The sequence below is a fragment of the Canis lupus genome, chromosome 10 (assembly GCF_011100685.1).
Source record: "Canis lupus familiaris isolate Mischka breed German Shepherd chromosome 10, alternate assembly UU_Cfam_GSD_1.0, whole genome shotgun sequence".
NCBI classification, from domain to species: Eukaryota; Metazoa; Chordata; class Mammalia; order Carnivora; family Canidae; genus Canis; species Canis lupus.
In genome coordinates this window covers 68,457,170-68,470,468 of record NC_049231.1, presented here as the reverse complement: position 1 = coordinate 68,470,468, position 13,299 = coordinate 68,457,170, and the positions used below count along the sequence as shown (strand labels likewise).

At 35.3% G+C, this 13,299-nt stretch overlaps 1 protein-coding gene across 1 annotated transcript in view; it reads left to right on the top strand.

Moving 5' to 3' along the window:
* Window positions 1–13,299, top strand: part of C1D (C1D nuclear receptor corepressor) — a 19,013-nt gene extending 5,714 nt beyond the window's left edge. Inside the window, exons 2-5 of the mRNA XM_038551471.1 lie at window positions 7,727–7,874; window positions 8,608–8,674; window positions 8,989–9,044; window positions 11,673–13,299. Of these exons, the coding sequence (XP_038407399.1) occupies window positions 7,737–7,874; window positions 8,608–8,674; window positions 8,989–9,044; window positions 11,673–11,837 (426 nt within the window). The 5' untranslated portion in view covers window positions 7,727–7,736 and the 3' untranslated portion in view covers window positions 11,838–13,299. The remainder of the gene's footprint in view (window positions 1–7,726; window positions 7,875–8,607; window positions 8,675–8,988; window positions 9,045–11,672) is intronic.

Here is a 13,299-nt window from a genome sequence, read left to right as displayed (position 1 = left end):
TGATGAGTGCACTCAGTAACCTAGCTTCCCTTTACCTCCCAATTATACTTGGAATTGAAACGGGAGATAATAGAGCTGCTTAAGTATTCCAGACTGTACTTGATGTTTAGGTGTTACCCAGTTTATGAACTGAGTTAGTTCTAACTATTCTAAACATTAGTTTGTGAGTTAGATATGTAATTTCACTATAGAAATAATGTGCATAGGTTCTTTTTTAAAAAGCTTTATTATTTTGAGAGAGAGAGAGAGAGTGCATGAGCACAATGTGGGAGGAGGGGCAGAGGGAGAGAATCTTTTTAAGCAGACTTCCCGCTTAGAGAGGAGCCCAACTCAGGGCTCTGTCCCACAACCCATGAGATCATGACCTGAGCTGAAATCAAGAGTCAAGACGCTTAACCAGCTGAGCCACCCAGGTGCCCCTGTACATAGGTTCTTACCTCAGCCCTCAACAGTGTAATTAACTCACGAAGGCTAGCTTTCTTTAAAATGCAAATTCAAGATGTCCCATGATTTTGCCCCTATGTACTTAGTATGCATCCTTAGAGGATAGGGATATCATTATATAACTATAATGCCATTTTCATAGCTGAATTCTAATTTCATAGCAAAATTATCAATAATTCTTAATATCATCTAATATACCTGATCCATCTTCAGATTTCTTTGCCTCGAAATTCTTTTTATACTTGATTTGAATCAAGATACAAAGTCTACGTATTCTATTTGCTAGCTCTCCCAAATCTCCTTAATTTCTTCTTCCTCTGCTTCTCCCTTTTCTTAATTTTTCTTCATCCCATTTATTTGTTACAGAAACCAGGTCAATTGTCCAGTAGACTATTTCTCATTTGAGATTTGTCTGTTTGCTTTCTTGTGGTGTTAACTTGTTTCTCCATCCTCTGTATTTCCTATAAAATGGAAGTTAGCTTTAAAGGCTCAGTTAGATTCAGATTCAACTTTTTTTAGGAAGTTGGAAATGCTACAGAGATGGTGCTGTGTACCTCATTATTGCTTCACATCAGGAGATTCATGACATGTTTGTGTCCTATTTTCAGTGATGTGAAGGTTGATCCCTTGGCTTAAGTAGTGACAGTCCCACTCCTGTGTTGTCATCTTTCCATCACCCCTTTATCTGTCAGTGATTGTTGTCTGAATCTATAATTTCATTAGGGGTTGCAAAATAGTGATTTTTAAAAAAATTTATCATTCCTTCACATTTGTTAGCTGGAATTTTAAGTCTGATTTTATTACTTGGGGACCTGACAATCAGGAATAACAAGGCTATTGTGGGGGAAGTTCTATTGCATCAGAACAACTTGTAATGCCAGGAATATATCTTTTTTTTTTTTTCCCCTGTAGTTCTGGAGGCTTAAAGGAGCATGATGGTCTTTTTGATGTGACAGCTTGGCTAGGCTGCAGTGCCAGATATTCAGTCCAAAACCAATCTAGGTGTTGCTATAAAGGTGTTTGTAGATGTGATTAAAATCTACAAATTAGTTAACTTTAAGATAGGGGCTGTATTCTAGATAATCTGGATGGTTTTGATTCAGTCAGTTGAAAGGCTTTAGAAGCAGAGCTGAGGCTTCCCTGACAAAAAGAAAACTCCACCTGTGGGCAGCAACTTCAGCTTGGAGCTAAGAGTTGCAGTAAGCCCTTCCTTGATAGCCTGCCCTGCAGGGTTTGGAATTAGTCCCCACATTTGCTTAAACCTGTTTCTTACAATAAATCTCTTCATATATATCTCCTGCTGGTTTTGATGCCCCGGGTTAGCCCTGGCTGGTACCAGGAGCAACTCTCCTGATGCTTGTTTTCTAACAAAATGGGTTGGGGAGTGGTGGTAAGGGTCAGAGGACTTACATTGTTTAGGGTGACCATACGATTTATTGCTCAAAGTGGAGCTTCTGAAAGAGAAATGGGGAGCTGAGTAGATGGCCAGCTGAAACTGCAGGTACATCCTGGGATTGTCTTGGGCAGATTGAGACATAGTCATTCTATGTGCCAGGCGCTGGTAATAGAATCTCAGTGTGACACAGGCCCTTCAAGGAGCTTGTAGTCAAAGGCACATCAAGTACATCCACAGACAATACCAGATAGCGTTTTAAGTGATAGGACAGCTTGTAGTTGTGTTTATCCGAACAGAATGGGAGGGTGGCACTCAGAGAATTCTTCACTGGCTAAAGCAAAACGTGATCTTACGTCCAAAAATAAGCAGAGTTTGAACAAAGTTGAAAGAGTGGTTAACGTACAGAAAGCCATGTAGTGAAAGGTTAGAGAATGAGCATGGCATCTCTGGAAAACTGCCATGGTGGCTACAGCCATTGGACTGGAAGAGGGAGGGAATGAAGGAGGAGGTTAGACAAGGGCTACGTTATAACAGGCCTGTGTCCATACTGAGGGGGCGGGGAGCTATTGCAGGATTTTAAGCAGAGGTGTACGATGACTAGAGCATCTTTATAGAAAAATCATATCTTGAAACTTTCCAAAATTGAGAGTAGAAAAAATTGACAATAGGAAGACTACTCAAAGGCTCTTGAAATGATATAGTCAGTGAGAGTGGAGGAAAGCGTGTGATATAAGGACATTAAGGAGGCCAAATTGATGGGGCTGATTGGAAGGGGTGAGGGTAACCCCTGTGTTCCTGGCTGGATTGATCTCCTTGAAGTAAGAGAACTGAGGGCAGGAGGTAGGGACATGGCTTCTATTCTGCGTGTGATGTGCCCCCCTCCTTTTATGCCTGTATTATGGTTTTTATGACCAGTGAGAGGAGGGGAGTGGCAACAATATCCTGTAGGGCTTGCGAGCAGAGTCCTCCCATCTGTGCTTTAGTCTTAGCTTGACCATAGGGATGGAAGAGACAGATTTTCTCATGCGCTCTTCTACCCCCACCTTTGCTTGCTGGTACTTGAGAAGGAGCAGTTTGAAAGGTGAGAAGCACCTGTAGACCTTGGGAGGGGGTAAAGAGCAGAGGAGATGGAGTTCTTTTCTTCTTTCCCTTCTTTGGACATTTCACCATATGAAATAGGCAAGTTATTGAACCTCCAGTAAATGAGTACTTAGAATAGTGCCTGGCTCATAGGCAGTGATTTTCAAATGTTTGCTATTGCTGCTAATACCATACATTTCAGGGCTTTATCCTGGGATCTGAGTAGCAAAGGAACAGAGGTTTCTGCAGTTTTCTCCTTGTAGCTTTTCCTGTGAAAGGAACACATATTTAGGAACTATCTATATAAAATGTTAGAAAAAAATCATATGAATTGGAGGGAATTTCTAATAATAGAAGAACTATTATTTTGTAGTTTGCTTTGCCTTTATTTTTTTAGTTAGGAAAAAGGCAAGTGTTTCAGTTTGTATTTAATGAGGATAATTATTCTTACTGCTTTGCTTTCAGTGTTCACCCTAACCCATTTTAACAATAAATAACTACTTGTTTATTGGGGCTTAGGGACCAGGAATAATTGCAGGAAAAATCCCCATCATGATTCTGGGGAGGAAAAATATTTTCAAATAGAAAAGTTGATGAAAAAAATACACGTTTATATAAAGGCTTTACTATTTTTTTTATATTTGCAATATTTGTTAAAAGCCAAAATACATTGTTAAAATATGCTTTCATTTGAATTTAATGATTGTTTATTTTTTACTATGATTTTAGTACATGTTTTTTGAAATAATAAAATTTAGGGGTGCCTTGGTGGCTCAGTGATGATCTCAGGGTTGTGAGATCGAGTGTCACTTTGGCTCAGCGCTGGGTATGGAGCCTGCTTAAGATTCTCTCCCTCTCTCTCCCTCTGCCCCCATGTCCTGCTGGCCGTGCATGTTCTCTCTCTCTCTTAAAAAAAACAAAAACAAAAAACAGAATGAGTCTGCTTTGATCTTATTCCCTAATCCTTACCCGTTCTCAAAGAGAATGTCTCTTTTTTATATATCTCCCTCCAGGCTTTTTTCTACAGATCTTCATTTATACAGATTTTTAAAAACAGTGACATGTTAGATGCACATTGTTTTATACCCAATGTTCTATCAGTTTTTTCACCATTTCTCATTGTGTGTTACTACATAAAGATTTACTTGTTTTTAATATTTCGATGGATGTGTTGTAATTCATTTACCTGTTTCCCTATTGATGAATATTTAGATTAGTCTTTCCAGTATTTTGTTAGTTTTTTTCATTCAACAAATGTTTATTGACTGTCAGACAGTGCTAGGGAACAAAACACACAAATTTCTGCTCTCCTATGATTACATTCTTTTGGAGGTGGCCAGACAGTAAATGAATAAAATAAATATGTCAGGTGCTACTGAGCGCTGAGGCCATTTAGGTTATTGCAATAATCTGGGCAAGATACGGTGATAGCTTGGACTGGCTTGGACGAGGGTGGCAGCAATGGAGGTGATAGGACATGGTTGGATTCTAAATATGTCTTAAAGATGGGGTGAGAGAGAAGAGTCAAGGCCCATTCTGTAATTTCAGGTCTGAACGGTTGGAAAAGTGGAGTTGGAAAGACTATAGCAGGCAAGATTTTGGTGTGGGCACATTACATTTGAGAATCTATTAACAACCAGCCAGAGGTATTAAGTAAGTAAGCAGTTGGAAATGTGATTTGAAGTTCAATAGGGAGGTCGGGGTTGGAAATAAAGACTTGGGAGTCACGGAGGGAGTAAATTAGAGGGGAAAAAAGAATCAAGGAGAGCCCGTGGGCATATCAAGGATACGAGGCTGAGAATATGAGAACGATGGCACAAGAGACCAAGAAAGCAGCCATGAGGTAGGAGGGAAACTAAGAAAATGTGATGCCCTGGAAACTAAAGGAAGGGAGTGAACGATGTCAAGTGATGAGAACAGAATTGACCGTAGAATTTAATAGTGTAGCTGTGTGGGCGACCTTGACGAACAATTTTGAGTGAGGAGGAGGGGACCTGATTGTAGCCGGTTCAAGAAAAGATGGAGGGAGAATTGAGACTGTTAGTGTAAGCACTTCTTTCAAGGGTTGGAAAATGGGGCTTTCGCTGGAGGGAATATGAAGTCAAGATGTTTCTTTTGTTGTCAAAGATGGAGAAATAAAATGTGGTAAGCTTATGGTTAATGATAGAGCAGAGGGAAAAATTGATGCAAGAGAAAGTGGGAGAGATTGAGAGAAGAGTTCAAGTTGTCCATTTTAATAAATTTGTATGTATGTATACAAGGATTCCTGTAAGCTAGATTCTTTTTTTATGATAGTCACAGAGAGAGAGAGAGAGGCAGAGACACAGGCAGAGGGAGAAGCAGGCTCCATGCACCGGGAGCCCGACGCGGGATTCGATCCCGGGTCTCTAGGATCACGCCCTGGGCCAAAGGCAGGCGCCAAACCGCTGTGCCACCCAGGGATCCCCCTGTAAGCTAGATTCTTAAAAGGACTTCCTGAGTCAAAGAGTATGTAAATTTTAAGAAATCTGTATTCCACCTTCATTGTATACGCTTGCTGACATTGAACTTTAATAATCTTTATGAAATAGGTATCTCAGTTTTTCATCTTTTTCTGTGTTCTTAAACAATTAAATACTGTAAGAATTACCTGTTTCTTAAAGGTTTGAAAGAAATTACCTATATCTTCTAGGCTTGGAGCCTTTTTGGAGCATAGTTCTTTGACCTTAAATTTTTTGACCTAAAATTTTTTGTCTTTGGTTACTGAACTATTTGGTGTACGTACTTCTTTTTAGGTTAATTTTGGTAATTGTTTTTTTTCCCCCAGCACCTCATTCTTTTCGTCCAGATTTTCAAATTTATTGGCTTAAAATTCTACATAAAAAGAAGAAATACTAAATCTTCTCTGTGTTTGCAGTATATCCCTTGTACTTATACCTTTATCTGGGCAGCAGATGCTGGAGCGTTTCCAAAATCTAGAGATTTTGGTTTGACTGTTTTCAGCCTTCATAGCCCAGCTCTTAATGCCCTTCATCTTGGAGTTATTCATACATTCTCCTTCCCTTTGGGGGGATTGCAGGCTCCTTGGCTCTCTTTCCTATCACTCTGATCCCCTTTGCTCTTTAGCTTACAGAAATTTGTGCTGTCGAGGTCTGCCGATGGATACGTGCCCTTTTTGGTTTCCAACATTACTATGGCCTCTTTTTTTTTTTTTTTTTCAATTTCTTCTGTCATTTTGGAGAGATTTTGAGAGAGATGAGAGGCAAATACATACTCTTAGTTAGATTTTTGAAATAGAGAGTCACGGTTCTTCCTGTGTGGTTTTATCAGAGTCCTTTATTCAGTTGCTGGTTGCACAGTAGTTTGATAGTAATTTTACAGCCCAAGCAGTGATAGTCAGATGGACTTCACTATTTTTCCTTTTTTAAAATGAAACCAGATGTTTTAGCAGAATATACTTGTTGAATAGAAATGATACATTGTCAATAAATATTCCAGTAGTACTTTTTAAAGTTAAGTGACGTCATAACATTTAGAACTATAAGGGACTTTACAGATCATTAGACCAACTACCTTATTTTATGGATGAAATATTTGAGGCCCTGAGATTTTCAGTGATTGATCAGGTGACAAAGTCAGTGTGATCAAGCAAGACTTTCGAAAGTCCATGTCTCTTTCCTTCAATTCTACTATGGTATTTTATATATTCTTGGTTGTTCTACTTAGCTTTGAAATGAAAGAGGTATTTTCAGCTAATATTTGTTTTTCAAACCTACAGATGGTATATATGTATTGGCTTGGAATTGCTTCTGAAAATTTGGCCTTAGATATCATATTAAATATGTTACTGTGGATTTTGTTTTTTCTCACATAGACGTTAAGTATAATGATATAAGTGTGAATTTTAAAAGAATATGCTGTCAAGATACACTGTAGCCTAAATGAAAATCATATAGTTTACTTCTCCCCAGTTTCCTCTTTTCTGCTGGTAGACTTTGATTTGTGCACTCTCTGAATTTGTTATTAATATTTTAAAAGGGGCTTAAAGAATATATATAAATGTAAATAGAGCTTAAAAATCATTTTAGTGATAGTCATAAGCTGTTTCAGACCTAGGTTTTCTAATTTTTTTAGTTTAATATACCATGCTGCTAGATCAACACCTAAATTTAGAAGGGCCAGAATACATAAGTTTTTCAACAAAAGAACTTACTATTTTTTCAGCAATTATAGAGGATAGGATATACTCATACTTTCATACCTTTCTTGATCTTTTTGTTTTTTTAAAGATTTTATTTCTTCATTCATTCATTCATGAGAGACACAGAGAGAGAGGCAGAGACACAGACAGAGGGAGAAGCAGGCTCCATGCAGGGAGCCCAATGTGGGACTGGATCCCAGGACCCCAGGATCACTCCCTGGGCCGAATGCAGATGCTAAACCACTGAGCCACCTAGGGATCCCCCCCTTTGCTTAATCTTTAACTTCAACAAAAAGGATTTTCTTTTTGAAAGTTTTTTTAAATGTAAGATTTTTATTACTGATAATCCATATTTGGTCTTTTGTTCTTGAAAAACATTGAGGCTCTGATATGTGTCGCATTAGTGAATGGTGGGTTCTCTTCTTCCCCTACCACCTCAAACAGATTGAAGAGGGGAGGTTTGAATATAGTTGCTCTAGAATTATATTCTAAGATTTGTTTAATTATCTTCAGGTTTTAACTCTTTTATAACTTTTTAATACATGATATAACTTGTTGATTTTGTTTTTGTAAACTTAAAGAGAAGTCTGTCTCCCACAAATTCTAAGAATTTAATTTTTTTCCAGTTGGTTAATAATGGCAAGTGAAGAAATTAATGAAGACTATCCAGTAGAAATTCATGAGTATTTATCAACATTTGAGAATTCCATTGGTGCTGTGGATGAGATGCTGAAGACCATGATGTCTGTTTCTAGAAATGAGTTGTTGCAGAAGGTATTTTAAAAATGCAGTTTCTAAAAATGTAATTTGTAAAACAGTGCTGTGTTATGAAAATATACAGAAGAAGACATAGTTTAATGACATACGCTCCTTTCCCCCTTAATTTCAATTTTATAAGTGGGTATTTTTAGGGGGTGAAAAACAAACAACTCTAACTATATTTTGACTGGTTTTTGAGAAAAAAGGAGCACTCACAACATTCTTTTTGACGGATTCTATCTTTGACCTTCTAAATATTACAATGATGTTATCAGGGTTTCTGGAAACCCTATAGGACAAAAAGAGTAAATTGACTTTGACAGTCTAAAACAAATCTCATTATGTTTCTTCTGTCTTTGGTATTGCCTAAGCATTTTAGCCTGCCTCTTATACATAAATGCATCATGTACAATGTTTATATTGATAAATTACTTTTGACATACAAAGCCCAGATCGTAACTCCTGAAATTAAAATAATTGAAGAGAATTTTTCTTGGGTTATACACATTCCTTGTCTAACTAAAGATGATACCCTGAAGTGAAAATTTGTGGGCAAAATTCACCCGTTAACAAAACTACTTCTTTTTGCAAATTATTTCAACATCACTTGGTTATTGGATTTTAGGACGTGAAAGAAACGTCTCTTTGATGTATTGGTAAAGTTTAAAATAATGTGATGGTGCTCAAAGTTTGTGTGTATTTTCTTTCTCTCTCTCTCTCTCTCTCTCTCTCTCTCTTTTTTAAATAGTTGGACCCTCTTGAACAAGCCAAAGTGGATTTAGTTTCTGCTTACACATTGAATTCAATGTTTTGGGGTATGTATGTTCATTTGGAGTTAATTAGAAAGCATATTATTTATTGTGTCAAAGGTAATTTATTTTTTAAATGCTAGCAATTTATATTTAGTTATACATTATGGCAATTTTAATAGTTATTTATTTCTTTTAAGTGAGAATACCAGATGTCCATGAGCCACATAAACATTTAATATTACACAGAAGTTGAATAATTTAAGATTTAAGAAATCAGTTTTTTGGTGATATTTCTTTTTTTATAACTAGAGTTTCTTTATTTAATGCTCTTAATTAATATATATGCCATTTTATTCCATGAAATCTTTGTCTTGTAGTTTATTTGGCAACTCAGGGAGTTAATCCTAAGGAACATCCAGTAAAGCAGGAATTGGTAAGATTGCAGTGGATTTCTTTTTATTTGACTATCTGTTTGTTGTGGTATTCCTGAAGTCAGAGTCACAGTACCTTTATCATACTAGTTATGGAGAACAGCATTATTTAGAGTCCAAATTAGGAAAGTGAGCCAGATTTCATCATGTCTTTAGTTTTTCTTTTCCTTTGTCAGAGAAATGGTGTTCCATATATTATAAAAATCTCTGGATGGGAAAATGTTACAATTCAAGTAATTATTTATAACTTCCATATTATTTTTTCTATAAATTCTTGAAATCCTGTTCATCCCTACAACTGCCTTTTTTTTTAAAAAAAAAAACTCTTACACAATTCTTAAAAGTATATTCTAGTTGATTTACTAGCAAAGACGGGAAAGTTTCTCCCCCACCTTTTCAATTCTTCCATTAATTCATTTTCTCAGCAGTAAAGAATCCAGTTCAGCAACAAAGCTAAAAGCTTTTTTGGCACCAGTTGTATGTGTACTGTCCAGTAATTCTGCATTAGTGACATATTTACAACCTGTAATAAATCTTCTAGGTTTGTCTTTGTATTCCATTTAGATGTATAAGTACAGTATATAAGGTCTAGTATCTTGGAGTTTTTGCTGACTTCAAAAATTAAATCATTCAATATGAAGGAAAAAATTAGAAATCTAACTTATGGTTACCTTCTTGACTTGGCCTTATGAATAAGAATATTAATAAATTCTTTGTTTATAAGATATAAGGTAAATATGTGAAATATGCTTGACATTGTAGTAGTGTTCTCAAGTCTTATGGTGGCTGATATGTATGTTATTTAAATTTAGTAGAATATTTGGTCATTTATTTACAAAAAAATGAGTAAACCAGTTTTATAAATATATGGATTAAGGCATTTTCTTCTTTGAAAGCTCTTGGGGGAAAACAAATTTATTTTTAAATACAGAAATTGTAAAAAATACTTCAAGCAAAAATGTAAAACAACATGAGGCACAGATCTTGATTGACCAGTGATACTGACTTTAAAACCTTAAGAAGTGTGCCCTGTATCATCTGTTTTAAACTTTCTAATATGGACTTTACATTTATAAAGTTTCTCATTTTTCCTTTAATACAAAGTTATTTGGAGTTTCTTAACACTTGATTCTGTCATTGGAAATGGATAAAATCATCATCTGTCTTTTTTCTGTGTCAGAACCCACTTTATAGAGGAGTACATTCGTATTCTGGATTATGGTTGGCACATAAAAAGCACATATAAACCTATTCCCCTTTTCTGACCTTGACAGACATCACTAATTGATCACAGAGTTACTGTGTGAGAGGAAATCTATTTATCATATATATTATGAGTGGGGAAAGGCATTGAAAATAGTTTATTTATTCGACAAATAATTGAATGCCTATTAGAAGCTGGGCATTATATCCAAGTGAGATGATTCCTCTGTGAATAAAGCTGATAAATACTGCTGCCCTTGTGGCAGATGCCAGGCTACCTAGTGGAGGGAGACAAGCAATTAACATAAACAAATAATAAATGTATATAGATGTATAGTATGTTAGAAAGTTATATGTTATGGGAAAAAAATAGCATAGGATGAGAGGGGTTGGAGTGCTTGAGTAGGATTGCCATTTTAAGTGGTAAAGGCAGGACCTATGAACAAGGTTAACGTTTGAGCCAACTGGCAGGGAAAGAGGGAGTGGCTGTGGAGATATTTGAGGAAGATCATTCCAAGCAAGGCTGGTGGGGGTAGGGGGGGAGGTTGTGTTGGAAGGACTCGGGCTTTTACTCTAAGGGAAGTAGAAAGCCATGAGTGGATTTTGAGCAGAGCTGTCAGCCTTTCACAATTAAGTTCTATGGGTCTGCATTTTTCTGTGTATTTTTCTGTAACTATTTTGATTATTTTAATGAAACTTGCTTTTGTCAGTGATCAATCATTTACTATGCTATTTTATGGCTCTCATCCCTTTTATTTCTCTAGTCAAAGTATAAAAAAGCCCTTTATTTTGATTAATGGTCTCAGAAGATTTGAAGTGGTATGGCAACCTATTATGTTTCTCACCCAAAGGCTGATTAGAACTGTATATTTCATTAGAAAGTATCATGTGCTTATCGATCAAAACTATGAAGTTCAAAAAAAAATCTTGTATTTTCATTTTGCTTATTTTAATTGTGATACTAGAAGGTAAAATTTAAAAAATAGTTAAGTGCTACTACTTCCATTTCCTGTTTAGAAAAATTCCAAGAGTTTAATTTGTATGTTGCATACAAGTATACGAAAGCTCTAGTTTAGATTATCGACTTCAGATACAGAAGAGTTAACTATGTGGACTTAGGTTAATGTTAAAATAAAAAATGTATAACCACATGTAAACAATTCAGTGTTTATCTGTATAGTGATGTCTTAGTATTGTTCTTCCTCTTTTGAAATACTCCAAACACTTCTGAAATGACTTTTTAATGTCTATTCCCCCCAGACTATGAGCTCCAGGAGAGCATGGAGCATGTTTATCCTGTTCACTAGCACCACTCAATAGGCAATAAATATCTATCTGTTGAATTTAACTGAGGTATAGTATAATAAAACTTAGTGGTGGTGAACGGCTTAGTAAATCTGTTGCTTTTTTTTTTTTTTATCTTTAAGGAAAGAATCAGAGTATACATGAACAGAGTCAAGGAAATAACAGACAAGAAAAAGGCCGGCAAGCTGGACAAAGGTGCAGCTTCAAGATTTGTGAAAAATGCCCTTTGGGAACCAAAGCCTAAAAATTCATCCAAAGTTGCCAATAAAGGAAAAAGTAAAAATTAACCTTTTGGTTTTGATGTACACATATTGAAAAAGTACATCATTTTTATTGTTTTCCACACAATAGATGACTCTGTGGCAATGCAAGGTTTAAATGTATTCCTTATTGAATTCATATGTAAAATTTACATTTTAAATTTGTAATGCTAAATATTCTTTTCCCTAGAAAGATTAAGTTATCTTTATTGATTTTCCTGTGGAGCACTATGAGGTTTTTAACACTGTGATATATTTTATATTTATAGTTTATCATCTCTCTTGACAAGATTCTTATTTCCTTATACAGGTCAATCTTTCAAGTACCATTTTATAAGCAACTATGAAATTTAAGTTAAATGTTCTTTGTAAACATTTGTCTATTTTAAATGAATAATGACTTTATGAAGTATGCTATTTGAAGGCTAAAGTTATAAATACATCTGTTTTCACTATATAATATTAAGAAAGAAATGACTTAAATGTCCATTTTTTTCTAAGTAGCTACTTCATCATGTTTTCATGATTTGGGGAATTATTGCTTTTTTTGATATTCAAAGTGTGAAATTAAGACTTTAGGGTTATATTTTAGTTCTTGGCAATTTGCCTCTATGTCCCATTTAAAGTAAAATATATTCTCATTAGCTTTAGATGGGAAACGAGGCTGTATATTGATGACTGAATTTTGGCTTCATATACCCTGTCAATAAAGACTGTAAAGGTTGTATAGCTGACTGTTTATTTTTCTCCTTTGTGTAAATTTGCTCTTGAAATTAGGAAGTTAGTTTTTAGAAATCATTAGGAATAGAGAAATTCATGAGTTTTTGTTGCTTATGCATCATTCCCATAGACCTCTTGGTCTAATCTTTTCAGATCTTTTGATTACATATTTTTGAGGTGATATCAAGTACATACAAGTTTTTTGAAATAACTTTCTATGTTTATGTAATGCCAACCACTTAAGGAGAGGACAAGTCCAGAGGATATCATATTGTGTTTATATTCTTATTTTTCTGGAATATTTGTTCCAGAGAATTCTGTGTGTCAGAAAATTTTTTTAGTGTCTGAGTCCTTGAATTTTAATTATATGCTTTTAATGCTTTCAGTCTTTGAATCCACATCATTATGTATAGGAATGCCAACTACAGTAAAGTACTTTAATTTTTGAAAAAGAAGTTGTTAAAATTTTCTGTGTGATTAATTCTTCATAAGTAACCTTGAATAAATGGATTTCTTGATTTATGGTAGAAGATATTGGAAATGGTCTTAAAATGTAATGGATTTTGTAAAGCACGTTGAACTCTTTTTATGACACATGAAGAGGAAGTCACTGATAGATGCAGAGAGTCTTCTGGCTCAGATGTCAGACCATTTTTGAAGTAGAAGAACGTTTATAATTATTTCATTCCTTTTTTCAGCCTCATCCTCTCAAATTTCTAGCTTTTTTAAAAAGTAACTTCATGAGACAAATAAAGGTTGTTATGAGCAA